This window comes from Crinia signifera, chromosome 1 (assembly GCF_055691185.1).
Source record: "Crinia signifera chromosome 1, ASM5569118v1, whole genome shotgun sequence".
Taxonomy (NCBI): domain Eukaryota; kingdom Metazoa; phylum Chordata; class Amphibia; order Anura; family Myobatrachidae; genus Crinia; species Crinia signifera.
The window spans coordinates 137,236,150-137,251,541 of NC_139217.1; the positions used below are offsets into that span (position 1 = coordinate 137,236,150).

Here is a 15,392-nt window from a genome sequence, read left to right on the forward strand (position 1 = left end):
GATCCCATTCCTGCAGACTAAAGGGGTGTACACACGGAGCAAATTTTTGCTATTTTCTAAGCAATCTGACTAGATTGCTTAGAAAGTAAGCACAGATCTCTCCGTGTGTATGCTCCGAGAGATTAAATATCTCTTGCTAACTAAGTCAGTGCATGCAGTCACAATCTAGTCAGATTGCTTAGCAAATGACTGAAAATCTCTCTGTGTGTACAGAATGAGAGATACTGATCACAATCTCCCATTCTGAACCATTACCCTGACTTTTTTTGCTTAAGCAAATTTGCTTAGAAAAATCGCTTAGCAAAATCACTTAGCACAAATCTCTGCATGTGTATGTGCTCCCCATGGGAGATCTTGACACCAGCAAAATTGCTTAGCAAAATAGCTTAGCAAAATTGCTTAGCACAGATCTCTACGTGTGTATGCCCCTTTACTCTAACCTCCCCCAGTACACTGGATCTCTCTCCTGCAGCCTAATACTAACCTCCCCTGGTCTACAGCATCCCACTCCTGCAGCCTTACACTAACCTTGACACTCCAGCTGTGGTTGAACTGCACATCCCAGCATGACCTGCATCAGTTTTGGCATGGCCAAATAGCAAAACTGTAGCAGGGCATGCTGGGATGTGTAGTTCAACAACAGATGGAGTGTCAAGGTTAGCCATCACTGCACTAACCTCACCCAGTTTTCTGGATCCAACTCCTGCAGCTAGGGTGACCAACTCATCCCTTTAATCTTGGACACCTATTAATTACACAGGTTCTGTGGCAGTTTAAAACCAGGTGAAATGGAGTCTTGAGGTGTGGCAGTTTAAAACCAGGTGAAAGCAAGTCACAAAACCTGTGTAATTAATACGTGTCCCGGATTAAAGGGATGAGTTGGTCACCCTACCTGCAGCCTAACCCAATCCTTTCCTCAGTACCTAACCTTCCTCCGATTCACTGGATCCTTACATGAGGTGTTGGGTCACATGGTTGTAACATCATCAGTAGTCCTTTTAGCCCACTTGGATCTAACATATACCAGTTCATAACTGCTGTTGGAATTCTGTGGGCCTAGTGCAGATGTATATGGAAATCCATTTGCAGTAGTGAAATTGTACACAGTAGCTGTGTGAAAATATGTAAATGTCGCAGTTGGCTAAATTAGTATTGAAATGCCCAAAGAAGGTGTAACTGATCTGCTGCCTTCAACCATAAATGCAACAATCAGACAAACATTGGCCATCTACGTAGCCCAGGCATTCCCAACCACGGTCCTCAAGGCACACCAACAGTGCAGGTATTAGTGATATCTAGGCTTCAGCACAGATGGTTTAATCAGAATCCCTCAGATACTAATTAAGTCACCTGTGCTCAAGCCTAGATATCTACAAAACCTGCACTTTTGGTGTGCCTTGAGGACCGGGGTTGGGAATGCCTGAAGTAGCCCTATGGTCTTGCAGCATGGCCGCTGGCAGTAAGGTGTTGGAGCGAATGTATCTGCATAAGGGATTGAAGTTGCATCTGCGGCATGCTACAGAAATGGTCCCTGACTGTCAGTGATGTTGCAAATAAATCCTTAATATGATCGCTGTTGCGAGACCATAATGGCACACGCACAGTCATTTAGTCACATGCACAGACCACGGATAAATCATTGACCCGCAAAAAAGTCCTATGATAATAGAACTCCGATGATGGAGATTCTACAGAAGAAAATAACCACAAATGAAACATAAAACTTTACAACTTTCATAAACCACATTCACACCTAATTACACATGAAACCTTTTACATATATGCATAGGATTTACTATAAATCATCTGTGGGGGCATTAAGTTTTTTTATTATTATTATTAATAACAAATTTCTACAGCACTGCCATTATTCATATATGTCTTTGTTACTGAGTTCAACTGTTAAGAAAACCAAAAGATGTGAAATAGGATGACAATGGGAATGTGGAGGAGAGTTTTTGTACCAATCCCTAGGCCAAAGGGATTTTATAAAAAAAATTCAGAAAAAAATATTATTACGTTAACTTGTGTTTATATGTCACCCTTAGGGGTAGTTATGTGGTGAGAGACAGGATTTGTTTCTGTTTGTCACATAAACTTGAGAAAACTGTTGCACAGCAAGGTCGTTTTAACACCATTGTGAGCCCTAGGCAAAGAAATGCACTGGGGCCCCTAATTAAGTTTTTAAAAAAATCATAACTTTCTGTGGCGTCTCCTCCTGTTATCAGCCATCTAGCAATTAGCATGCTTACAGCCAGTAACTGTTTGGCTGCAGGCTGGTAGAGAAAGTTTCCCAGTAGCTCTGATTTTGTGTAATTCACAACCAAAGCAGCCGGGCAGCAATCTCTACTAGCCACACCAGCAAATCCCTGCTCGAAGGCCCCTACAGTTGTGGGGCCCTTGCATTAAGATGGCCCTGTTGCACAGATAACTGTACAAAAAAGAATGTTTTAATATTTTGTGGCCTTTTGTTTGCAGAGTGGTTGTGGAAACAGAACAGCATCATAAAAGCCGATGGTGGTCAGTCCGAGTCATGTACCTGACAATGTTCCTCAGCAGCGTAGGTGAGTCCTCGCTCAGGCTTCAATTCAATGTTGTAAATAAACTGGAAGGTCTGATGTTTTTGTAAACTTAAATACCATTGTATACCATCTAGATCTCTGTAAAGCCCTGTATACCTGGGGTGACTTGTGCTACTGAGGGACCTAGTAAGCACAGATCGCTCAGCATACATCGCTGGCTAGACCGAACATACAGACAGCGATGTGTTAGCCAGTGTTTTCTTTGGCACAGGCAGGTGATCTATCTAGATCTTGACTACATGTGCTAAAGATCTGTAGAGGTGATGGCGGCAGGCGGGACCATGCATAGCGGTCACTATAGAGCATATGGAGCAATACTTGTTTAATTTCTAAGAGATGTAGACAGAGCGCTTACAAAACAGACTAAAATCGCCCCATGTGTATGCGGAAGCCATCATATTGTACACTGTTTGTGAATAAGATGTGTTCATTACTGGATTTGTGTCTGCATTGTAAGCTCCAGTATGACAGAGGGTAGTATTCAATGCGGGGGCGAGCGGCTGGCAAGGGGGTTAAACGGCGGGGATTGCAGAAAACCAGCGAGCCTCACTGTTTAACACCCTCGCCAGCCATTTACCCTGTTCTACGTTCTGGGGAAATACTCGCTGTCAAAGCAAGGATTCCCCCAAACAGCCAGGCTCACGGCTAATGCAGGGAGCCCGCTGCATTTAGCCGTGGGTCTCGCTGCTTCTGCGGCCGCATACGCCGATTCGAATTGGCGTATGAGGGGGGGGTCAGTTGAATACTGACTGACCTCGCTGTCACAGCTCGCCCCCAGCATTGAATACACCCCAGAGACTAATGTGAATGTAGCATGTAGATCTGATGCCAATTTCCCAGTTGCAGATTTGTATATATGATTGTGCAACATTTTTTCATTCATTTTTTTTTGTCTGTTTGCATTATAAGAATCCTTTTTTATTTCAGGGTTTTCAATTGTGGTGACCTCTATTTGGCCATATCTTCAAAAGGTCAGTTCTCTGTGATTTCCTTTCTAGGACAATGTCCACAGATGGATCTATATAATAGACAAACCATTTTGGGACAAACCATTTTAAGCATGTTGTATTTTCCTATCCTAATTAATCAATCAAATGATATTTCACTCAATTTCTAAAAATCTGTTACTCTGTTGTTTTTTTTATTTGTCAGAGAAAACCCATATAATCTACTGTTGTATTTAATGATTGTATACACAATAAAACACCTAGAGAAGAAATCACATGTAATAACTTGTATGTTTGCTGCTTAGGCTGCACTGTACCGGACTGGTTTGCCGATTGATCTTACATAATCATTTTTACTTTTCTTGTGGCAACTGTAAAGCCCCATCCACTACCTCAACTACTCCAAGGAGAGAAGTCGCAGCCAATCTCGCATTGAGCCACCTGGGAAGGTACCGGTTGGCAGGATAGCATTCGATATATCGTATGTGGTCCTTTTGCATGCAATCCCATTCCCGCAGCGGGAGCCAAAGGATCCTTGGTGCAGCATTGACAATCTCCGGCTCTTATCCAATTGTGCACCAGACTGCGCATCAGATTGGAATGGGAGGTTAAACACGTGTGATTTGGGCCCTTTTTATCTGATTCCTCAGCCCGATGCCTTGAAATCGGATGAAAAGGCCCAAATCGCAGAAGTGGATGGGAGCCTTTAGGTGTTCATTAAATAAACTTTCTTACCTTTCGTATAGATGGAAGAAGTCTATGTTCAATAATAATCCTTACTAAACACTTTCCTCGTTTTCCTCAGATTGACCCGAGTGCTGATGCAAGCTTCCTCGGCTGGGTTATAGCTTCCTACAGTTTGGGCCAGATGGTTGCTTCACCCTTGTTTGGCTTGTGGTCCAATCACAGGCCAAGAAGAGAACCTCTTGTTGTCTCCATATCCATACTAGTGGCTGCCAGCTTCTTTTATGCCTATGTGCAGGTGCCCGCTGCACACAATAAATATTACATGCTCATTGCCCGAGCATTAGTTGGCTTCGGATCAGGTGTGATACTGGAGAACTAAAAAACTTTTTGTTTTACAGCTGCTGTATATAAATTAAACATTATTATAATTAACTCTGCAGTTAGTAAGCATACTCAGTTAATTAAAACAATATAATACAGTATGATATTATCATTAAACTCTGGACCTACTTATTTTCCAGGAAATGTTGCAGTTGTACGTTCATATGTTGCTGGTGCTACTTCCCTATCAGAAAGGACGAGTGCAATGGCAAATGTTAGCGCCTTTCAAGCTCTAGGATTTATCCTGGGCCCTGGTAGGTGTATTGTGCGCGGTGACGCGGGGTGATTAAAGCTCTATAATTTTGAATCAATACTCACAGACTTTCTTTTCTGTTGTCAGCTTTCCAGGCCGCCTTTACTTTAATTGGTGAGAGGGGAGTGACCTTTGCAGCTATTGACCTTCAATTAAACATGTACACTGTTCCATCCCTCATGGGTGCTTTCCTTGGCATTGGGAACATCATTCTGATCTTTGCAGTATTCAGGTAATAAGTATCTTTTGTAGCAGATTTGCCCAAGGATTTCTCAGGTCTGACTTTGGACTTAGGGTCAATTCAGACCTGGTTGGTGAGCAGCGAATTTGGCCCTGCCTCCGACGGTGGCGGAGTACATATGCGCATAGACGCTCATGCGAACGCCATCGGTGAGTTTTACACTCGGGGAGTTTGCAAAATGATGGACAGGCAGCAGGGGGCTATTGCTGGGGGTCTGCCCAGCGTTTTATGGTCGTGCCTACAAAAATGGTGGGTGCACCCATGGAAACACTGGATGGACACCTACAAACAAAGGCGTGGCCCTGCCTGCTTGGGGCGGGTGGATGATGTCACATGATGTCAGCACCCGCCCCGAATTTGTACAAGAACAGCCATTATAAAGTCCAGGCTTTCTTTTATGTGCGTAAATAGGAAAAATGATTTGATGGTGAGTATCCATCGAATGATCTTTCCTATGTGCGGCTGCATGTGAAGGGATGTGTAAGCGTACAAATTCACTCCCGTCGTAGCACGGGGATTCGGGCAGCGATGCAAGGTGGGCATGCATTCGACGTTTACCTGCTTGCTAGTCATCAAATATACACAGCCTAGCAAGCAGGCCTGAATTACCCCCTTAAGCCTAACATAGGATGATGGAGGGAAAGTGTGGCAAGAACATATTGTTAAAGATAAAGAAAAAACATTCACTGGACCATTATGTAACTGTGCTGCTGTGTAAAGTCTTCAACTTTCAGCAGTAGAAGCTTGTATAAGCATTTCAGGAATATTCTCATAACCAGTGGCGTCACTATGGGAATGTGTTCCCTCGAATGGTGCTAGCTCCTCCGCAGTGACTTGGCTGGGTGCTGCAGTGTGACATTCTCCTGTAATGCTCCTGCTCGTAACACTGAGGAGTCCACAATGCAGGCCCTAGTGTCTGGGGGTAGCCCAGCATCTCCAGGAATGCCTGGCAGCACCTGGAATGCTATCATCTGGATTCACCAGAAAGCTACACCCCTTTATGTTTGGTCATACCCACTTTTGGGTGCAAGTGCTGTCACACAGGGGTAACGAGTGGGCACTGGATGTCACCAGACCCAGTGACACTTCTACACATATCTCACAAATGATTCTGCAACAAACCTTAACTCATAGGACTCCTAGGGGCTGATTTGTGTCGCACATAAAGCAGCCATGAAAGCCTGATTTACTACCATATACTAGTATCTGTAGGGCTAATGTAGGGGCTCGTGCATCTGCAAGTGTAAAGCTGTTCAAGCCTTTTATTTTACGCAACCTGCTGCAAGCACCATCTGCATTTGCAATGGCACAATGATAGGTGGAAGAGATCCATCAGAAGCATTTTCATACATACCCACAACCCTACCACTGCACTTCCAAAAGTCAGGGCAAATATATGCAATGGCACGGTCACTGCACAGTTCCCACTACCATACGCTCTTTTGTGCAGTATGGACATTTAATCTGACTCAAGACAACTCACCTTTTGTGTCTGTGAACAGAGATGTATCCTCTAACCCAGGGGTGGGCAATAACTGGCCCTCCAGCTGTTGATGAACTACACATCCCAGCATGCCTTGCATCAGTTTCAGCATAGTCAAATAGCAAAACTAAGGCAGGGCATGCTGGGATTTGTAGTTCATCAACAGCTGGAGGGCCGTTTATTGCCCACCCCTGCTCTAACCACACTTACAGTATATACCTACATTGCATTTGAACGCACTGAGTAGAATAATTTTCCCTGACAAACCATTATCTACAGTTGCCCTACCAGTCCTTAAATGGGTTCCCTGTATATAAAAGTAATTCTACTACCATAAAGTGCCATGAACAAAACTGCACCAACATAAATCTCTTCTCTTGCAGAGAACACCAAGTGGATGACCTGGGAAGGCACGTGGGAAGTATCAACTATGATTCTGAAGGTAATGTCTATTGCTAAGTATGCATACTATATTCACAAGGATTGTACTTAAAAGCGAAAAAAAATAACAAAATAGATTTAATTGGCTTCCAGCAGCGAATTCCAATTGCTGCACTTGATCACAATGACACTAAGAAAAAGTTTTGATGGAAAAAAGCCAAATATGTAGCAAAGAGCCCTACTGCCAGCTAATTCTGCAGCTATCACTTGTGTTAGAGCATTTTAGTGCTTTCAGATCCAGCATCGCTGGATTGCAGAGTATCACTCATCTGCCTAGTCAATGATTTCTACTTATTGTGGTCATGCCAATAAGGATATGTAAGGAATAAGGAGACATGGTAAAATATCAAAACATACCTACATAGTCTAAAAGAATTCTCTCCAGTGATATGATTTCTGTCTAGTCACAATTTACTGAAGTCCCTCTTCAGTGCCTTCAGTAAACGGATGGCATAATGGGGTACTCTTTACCTAGAAGGGCGCCCGACGCGATGCCCGCGATTTCCCATTGAAACCCATGTTAAACATGGAAATCGTGTCGGTCGCGTCGCGGCCGGCCATAAATGTACCCGCGATGCCCGCGACGCGATGCTCCCGATTTACCATAGGAATCAATGTTAAAAGGCGCGATGGACCCGATTTTACTGTTAAATGGCTCAATGGACCCGATTTGGCCATAGAAATCAATGTTAAATGGGCCACAGAGCCCATTAACCCTTAAATGTCCCCCCCAATTTTTAACGCCACCCCACGATCCACGCGAACCCGAAGCGTGGCGAGCGCAGCGAGCCCGCGAGGGGCGGCGGTACGCGTCCTCCGACCTTTTCATGCCCTACTATCCACTAGGGCGTGGAGTGAGAATATAATAGTGTGGCGAGCGCAGCGAGCCACCGAGCCCGAAGCGTGGCGAGGGGACGCGGATACCTTCACAGTTATACGCGTCCCCTCGCGTGGCGACACCGACACCTGTGAAGCCCGCGAGGGTACGCGTCTACCTGTGAAGGTATCCGCGTCCGCTCGCCACGCTTCGGGCTCGGTGGCTCGCTGCGCTCGCCACACTATTCTATTCTCACTCCACGCCCTAGTGGATAGTAGGGCATGAAAAGGTCGGAGGACGCGTACCGCCCCTCGCGGGCTCGCTGCGCTCGCCACGCTTCGGGTTCGCGTGGATCGTGGGGTGGCGTTAAAAATTGGGGGGGACATTTAAGGGTTAATTGTGCTTATTTGGGCTCTGTGGCCCATTTAACATTGATTCCTAGGGCCAAATCGGGTCCATTGAGGCATTTAACAGTAAAATCGCGGTCAATCAGCCTTTTTAACATTGTTCCCTATGGGAAAATCGCGGCCATCCCGATTTACCCGCGATGACCGCGATTTTTACCCCCGACGCCCGCGATTTCAATCGCTGGCGCCCTTCTAGGTAAAGAGTACCCATAATGGTTAGCATTACTGCCTCACAGCACTGAGGTCATGGGTTTGATCCCCACCATGACCAGGGGCGGGCTGGGCCGGGGGGCAGGGTGCCACATGCCCCCCGGGCCGGTATCTGCTGGCTGGGGCTGGGCCGGCTGTACCTGTGTGCATCTTGCCGCAGCCGCCTCCTCCGGGTCCAGTCACGGCGCAGACAGCCTTCTGTAAGGCGACGGCCCCTCACAAAATGGCCGCCGCCCTGGAGGAGACAGACACTAGAGGTACTGCCATACCTCTAGTGTCTGCAGGGTCGGAGCTACGTTAAAGCAGCTTCCTATGAGTGGTGGCCACTAGGGGGCGCTGCTAAGTTCGCTTAATACTATAATGAATGATGTCTCTAAAAAAGACATCCTATGGTGGCCATGCCATGTGACTTACCAGCCTCTGGTAAGTCACCAGTCTCTAGTGTGGTCACCACATGCACACAGCCAGAGATGTCCGTGCACATGCAGCTTCAGTGCACTGCTGCCTCTCCCCCTCAGCCAGACACAGAGAAGCTCCGCCTCCGGGGAAGACATGGAGCTGGTCTGAAACTGGGGAGCTGCATGATGATCATGTGAGGATCTTCATTGCAGCAGACAGTCAGAGACCCCAGCAGCCAGGGCTCAAAGTTGAGGCTGGCCTGACAGATCCATGGCATGTGCAACCCATCCCATCTGCCTTCTCCTGACCTGCTCTGCCCAATGTAGCTGCAGTGCTGTCCCTGAAGCTGAAATGCAGAGGTGAGCTGTTTTTTTTTTTTTACTCTAACCCTAAACACCCCTGCAGTTTGACCCTAGCCCTACCCACTAGTGCCTAGCCCAACACCCACCGACTACACCTCACCCTCACAGCTTGCAGCCTAGGCCTAACCCCCTCCCCCCCCCCTGCAAAGGACATAACCTAACCACTAGTGCCTAACCCTCACTGCCTAAACTTAACCCCCAAACAGCCTGTTCTAACCCCCACACCCCACCACCTAACCCCCCCATTGTATATGCCTAAACCTAACTCCCCACAGTGTAACCTTAAACCTTCCCATTACCACAGCCTAACCCTATGTCCCCCCAGGGTTGCATTAACTAAACCCCCCCCCCCCCATTCCAGGGTGCTTGCTTGCTAGCATCACACACTCACCAACCAGGATCCCGGCAAATACATTAGCAATTCTGATTCTCTAGGCCAGTGGTAGCCAACCCTAGCCCTCGAGAGCTACCAACAGTTCACATTTTCCAGACATTCTAGCTGCTGCACAGCTGCACTCATTAATCACTGACACATTTTAAAAGATACACAGATGGAGTTAATTAGCTCACTTGTGATTCTGTGAGGAGACCTGCAAAACATGCACTGTTGGTAGCTCTCGAGGACTAGGGTTGGCTACCCCAGCTCTAGGCCGTTGAGCTGCTAACATTTACAATTGAAACTGTTGGCCAGGATTGTAAAGATACGGCCGCAGGAGCCATCGCAGACTCGCAATTGTGTCCACATTAGCTGACTCTAAGCAATTATGGAAAACCTCAAAAGTAAGAGCTGGTCTGTGACTAAGCCGCCTGGCCACAGCAGCAGAAGATATACTGTACATTCCCAAATCAGCCATGGAACATCTGCATGCGCATTGCCAATGCAGCACATTCACAGTTTGCCCTGTGTAGGCCTACAGGGCAGGAGTGGGCATTTATGTGGGTTATGGCATGAATGGTCCACGGTCTGTAGGTTGGCAGTCACTAGACCGACCACTAATGGTTGACAGACAAAAGGTTGACATGGTCAAAAGGTCGGCATGGAAAATGTTGACATGGAATAAGTTTAACCTTTTTTTTGCCTATGTCAACATGGACACCATCTAGTGTGCCCTTGGCACACTTATAATCTAACTGTATGCCCACTGAGATGGTAAAGTATGAAGTCTTTTTTTATTAAAAAAAATCACGAAAAGTTCTGTCAACCTTTTTCCATGTTGACCTTTTGATTGTGTTGACCCTTTGACTATGTCAACCTAATGCATGTTGTCCATTTTCATATGTCGGCCTTCTGTCTGTCGACCTAGTGACTGTCCACCTAGACACTGTTAACCTAATTACTGGAAACCATTTATGTGTATGTGAGGGGTTGGCCAGAGAGTGTTTGAAAGGAGCAGGGGTGCTATTATTTAGCTTTGCCTAGGGCGCCAAGAAACCTTGCACCAGCCCTGAGTGTCTGTCAGTGCAGCCAGCGCTACCTGGAAGGGCGGATTCGGGTAGCGCTGGCGCACTATTTAAGGAACAATAGAGAATAGTTCCCCTTCAGTTAGAGTTTCTGCATTGTATAATAGCACTTTTCCATTATCCCAGCCAGTTCCTCTTCTGCAAATGTAACTATTTCCCCCCTGTATACCCTGGCTCTCCCATGCCAAAAAATAAATCACTTCCCCTGGCAACAACCAGCCCCCCTCCCATATGGAGTGCTACGTGCCCCTTCCTTCAGCAATGAGCAAGCAGCACTCCATAGCAACAAGCATGTAATTTACCCTAGCAATGAGCATGTAACCCCTGGCAACGAGCAATATACCTCTGACAGTGAGCATGTAGGTAAGCAGCAGTTATGTGTTATAATATGTAATAGGCATTATTTTGTTTATTGGGCATTACGGTGTGTGGCATTATGTGTAATGGGCATTACGGTGTGTGGCATTATGTGTAATGGGCATTACGGTGTGTGGCATTATGTTTATTGGGCATTACATTGTTGGTATTATGTGTAATGGGTATTACGGTATTGCATGTGTAATGGGCATTACAGTGTGTGGCATTATGTGTAATGGGCATTACATGGTAACATTTTGCAACGTGCCTTTGGCGCACACTATACCCGTTTCTGGTGTATGTGTGTGTGTGGGGGGGGGGGGGGGGAATGATTGTTTAATCCTTGCTGCATACTAGAGGGGAGAAGGGTGAGGGTAGGGTAGTGAATCGATGGCGGTGGGCCACTTGCTTGTGTTGCCCCCCAGGCTGAAAGTTGCCAGCCAGCCCCTGACCATGACCCTGTTGGAGTATGTATATTCTCCCCGTGCTTGCGTGGGTTTACTTCGGGTACTTCGGTTTCCTCCCTCAATCCAAAAATATACAGGTAGGTTAATTGGCTTCCAACTAAAATTAACCCTAGAATGTGTGTGTGTGTGTGTGTGTGTGTGTGTATATGTGGTCGGGAATATAGATTGTAAGCTCCACTGGGGCAGGGACGGATGTGAATGTTCAAATATTCTCTGCAAAGCGCTGCGGAAAATGTATGTGCTATATAAGAAACTGTTAGTAAATAAATAATAAATACATTTACTTATTAATCTACATTATAGTCCTCTGTTCCCTCAAATGTTTCCATATAGTTTACTGAACCTTTTATGTTTCAGTCACAGATACAGGAAACGACAATGAGGAGCAGGTTGACCAGATTGCTGTTGTCTCCTCAAATGTCCTCTTCTTCGTCATTTTGTTTGTATTTTCTCTTTTTGAAACGTGAGTATTGCTAAAATAGTTTTTTCTCTATTATCTAATAAGTGAAATATGGTAGAGGGTTGATTCGTCTTCAGAACTTGTAACTGTAGTAAATTCATATTATTTTATTTAGTGTTCCTTTTTTATTAATTTTCTCTTCCACTTCTATTGATATTGCGATTTTCCACTATTTTTGTTTTATCCTAATTTACATTTACCACAGTTTACCATATGCAAAAGTTTATTCATCTGAGGTTATCCTCTTACTATTTGTATTCATCAAGGATTGCCACACCATTAACAATGGACATGTATGCGTGGACCAGGTCACAGGCTGTGCTTTATAATGGAATTATCCTGGCTGCAATTGGTTTTGAGTCCGTGGCAGTATTCATTGGAGTGAAAATTCTTTCCAAAAAGTAAGTTGGGGAAATACTTCCCCTGTGATAGACACTTGTACATTTGTGCTCTTATGAGATGTTTAGAGTTTACTTATATTTACTATGGGATGCGGTCATTTGGTCTACTGCATTATGGTCGACAGTCATTAGGTCGAATCCATTAGGTCTACATGCTAAAAGGTCGACATGACTCTAGGTCGACATGGGAAAAGGTCGACATGATTCTAGTTCGAAAGGTCATTAGTTCGACAGGTCATTAGTTCGACAAGGTCATTAGTTCGACATTGTCTATGTCGACATTCACAAGGTCGACATGGAGTTATTTCCTTCATGCCATTGGTGGCCACTGGGACAGTGGGAAGGGGGCGGAGCCATGGCGACAGGCACCAAGTAGCTAACACTTTAGTGGTGCAGCCCAGGCCCCTCCTTCCCCACACTCCATCCTAGGTCAGTTTTTTTCTTGGTGCCTAGGAGCACAGGCACGTTTTTTAGTAGCTGCTGCAGTTTTCTGCAGCGTGTTTTTTAAAAAAAGTTTTTTTTTTTTTACACTTGCGGTGAGCAAGCCGGGTGGACCACCCAGGCTGCTCACCTGCTCCGGAGCCAGCTCGTCGTGAACTGCCACGGACCTGCAGGCTGGGTCCCAGCACAGAGGGACCGTGCGCCACGGAGCAGGTTAGCCGCACTTCCCCCCCTCCCTCCCCACAGCACGCAGCGGTATCGCGGCTGGGGGAGACGCGAGACAGAGACGCTTCCCGATGGAAGCTTGACTCTGTCCCGCAACGGTGACCGCAATGAGACGCGAGGCAGAGAGGCTTCCCGAGGGAAGCTTGACTCTGTCTCGCAACGGTGACCGCAACTAGGTGTCTAGATGTAGATGCCGGAGGGAGGGAGCCCAGCGCACTTAGCCGCCGGGGGTTGGTGCGCTCCCGGCGGTTTCCTGGCAGTGACACTCGGTCCCCACAGGGGAAACCGAGGCCACTAGACCACTAGGGCTGTTTTTTGTAGCGGTGGGGGCCGCCATATTTTTTCTCAGCCCTGGCAAGGTTCCAGGAGGGGGGGAGGTCCCTCACCTCCTCCCCGCCCAATCCCCGGCAGGGAGCCTCTATATGAGTTCCCGCCGGGGACTGCCAGCGTCCTGTCCTAATGGAGGCTTGACTCTGTCACGCATCGGTGCAGAGGAGCAGCAGGAAGCAGCTTTTGTGTGTGGACACTGTGGCACCCTTCCTTCCCCAGTCTTCAGACGGGTCAGGTTGTACTACATTGACACTGCACCCTTGAGGTGTTCAGTGCTGTATTTTCACACCCCTCTCTATATAGGGTTTTTTTCTGTGCAAATCTCTCTATTCACTCTGTCTTGTATTGAAGTGCAATAGAGCATAGCCATGACTTCTAAGTCAGGCTCAAAGTCCACAGGACCCTCGCGGTCAGGGGACGCTCCTGCCCTGAGGGCCTTTAAGTGTGTTAGGTGCAAGGAGAATTTTTCTTCCACCTCGAAAGACCATGGGGGTGTGTGTACACGCTGTAATGGTGGGGACTCTGTGGATTCGGCCCCGTCACAGGCATCCCATTCCGGGGAACCGGGTTGGGCGCAGGCCCTGACGACAGCCATGAGGGACCTTGCTGAACAGCTAGCCGCTTCCCGTTCACACCCTCAGCCCCCACCAGTGCTGAGTCTGCCTTCACAGGCGACTCTTCCACCAGCTCAACCGGCTCCGCTCACGCAGTCCCAGCCTCAGTTGCTGACGCTGGCGCCTGAGCCTGTTTGGGTACAGGGCCTTTCTTCCTCAGTGCAGGGACTGGTTCATGTTTCCTCCTCTCTACAGAACCTGCTGGGTGCCGCTAGCAAGCGCAAGAACCCCAGAGCCCGCACCCAGAGAGCTGACTCTACGGGGACGGATACTTCAGAGGACGACCAGGCGGACACAGATGACCCTGTTGACCTGGATGACCCGGACGACCCTGACGAGGAGGCTACATCCCAGGACGAGGTTATGACCCAGTCCAGGGTAGATGCGCTGGTGAAGGCGGTCCGCTCTTGCTTAAACATACAGGAGCCAGACCAACCCCCTGCGGAGGAGGCACCCTCGTTTAAGCGCAAGAAGAAGGATCCGGCTGTGTTCCCATCTTCAACGCAGCTGGAGGGAGACCTGGCAAAGGCCTGGTCTGCTCCTAATAAGAAATTTACAATTTCTAAAAGGATGGTTTCTTCTTATCCCTTTCCGGCAGACGGGCGCACGAAATGGGAACGCCCGCCTCAGGTGGATTCCCACATAGCCCGGCTGGTAAAGGCTACTACCTTGCCTATTCCCACTGTGGCGGCTCTAAAGGACCCCACGGATAGAAAGATGGAACATGTCTTTAAATCTATCTTTACTCATGCGGGTACGCTTAATAGGCCAGCTTTGGCCTCGGCCTGGGTGGCTAGGGCGGTAGGCAAATGGGCAGATATGTTGACGGAGAACATTACGTCAGGCATACGCAGGTCGGAGCTGCTTTCTCTGGTGGACCATATCAGAGAAGCCTCCATGTATTTGGGCGAGGCGGCCCTGGACACGGCTACGTTAGCCTCTAGGATCTCGGCGTCTTCGGTTGCAGCCAGAAGAGCCTTGTGGCTCCGCACTTGGAATGCGGATGCAGAATCCAAAAAGGCCCTGGAGGCCCTTCCTTTTGTGGGCGATATGCTTTTCGGTCCGGAGCTGGACAAAATTGTGACTACGGTAGCCACTTCCAAGACAGCCTTCCTCCCGTCGGCACCCTCTAAGCCGAAGCAGTCCTTTCGTTCCTTTCGGCCGCAGGGAAGGCCGAGGGGACAATCTTCAACAAGAAGCCGTCCTCCCAGGAGGGAGTCGTTTGGTAAGAGCAGACAGTCCCAGTCTGGCAAACGTCAGCCTCCTAAGGCCCCGGAGAAGGCCTCCCAATGACTCGGGGACCCCTCAGGTCGACTCCCTGCCGGTGGGGGCTCGCCTCCTCCATTTTGCCAACAGATGGAGGGAGACGACATCGGACAATTGGATTTTGAGTATCGTGTCGGAAGGATACTATCTCTCCTTCAAC

At 47.6% G+C, this 15,392-nt stretch overlaps 1 protein-coding gene across 2 annotated transcripts in view; it reads left to right on the forward strand.

The window, feature by feature from the left end:
• Positions 1 to 15,392, forward strand: part of MFSD8 (major facilitator superfamily domain containing 8) — a 41,192-nt gene that overhangs the window by 1,772 nt on the left and 24,028 nt on the right. For both annotated transcript variants that reach the window (XM_083174045.1, XM_083174055.1), the window contains exons 3-10: positions 2,479 to 2,564; positions 3,510 to 3,553; positions 4,335 to 4,575; positions 4,738 to 4,851; positions 4,938 to 5,082; positions 6,958 to 7,016; positions 11,853 to 11,958; positions 12,222 to 12,356. In XM_083174045.1, the coding sequence (XP_083030171.1) occupies positions 2,479 to 2,564; positions 3,510 to 3,553; positions 4,335 to 4,575; positions 4,738 to 4,851; positions 4,938 to 5,082; positions 6,958 to 7,016; positions 11,853 to 11,958; positions 12,222 to 12,356 (930 nt within the window). The remainder of the gene's footprint in view (positions 1 to 2,478; positions 2,565 to 3,509; positions 3,554 to 4,334; positions 4,576 to 4,737; positions 4,852 to 4,937; positions 5,083 to 6,957; positions 7,017 to 11,852; positions 11,959 to 12,221; positions 12,357 to 15,392) is intronic.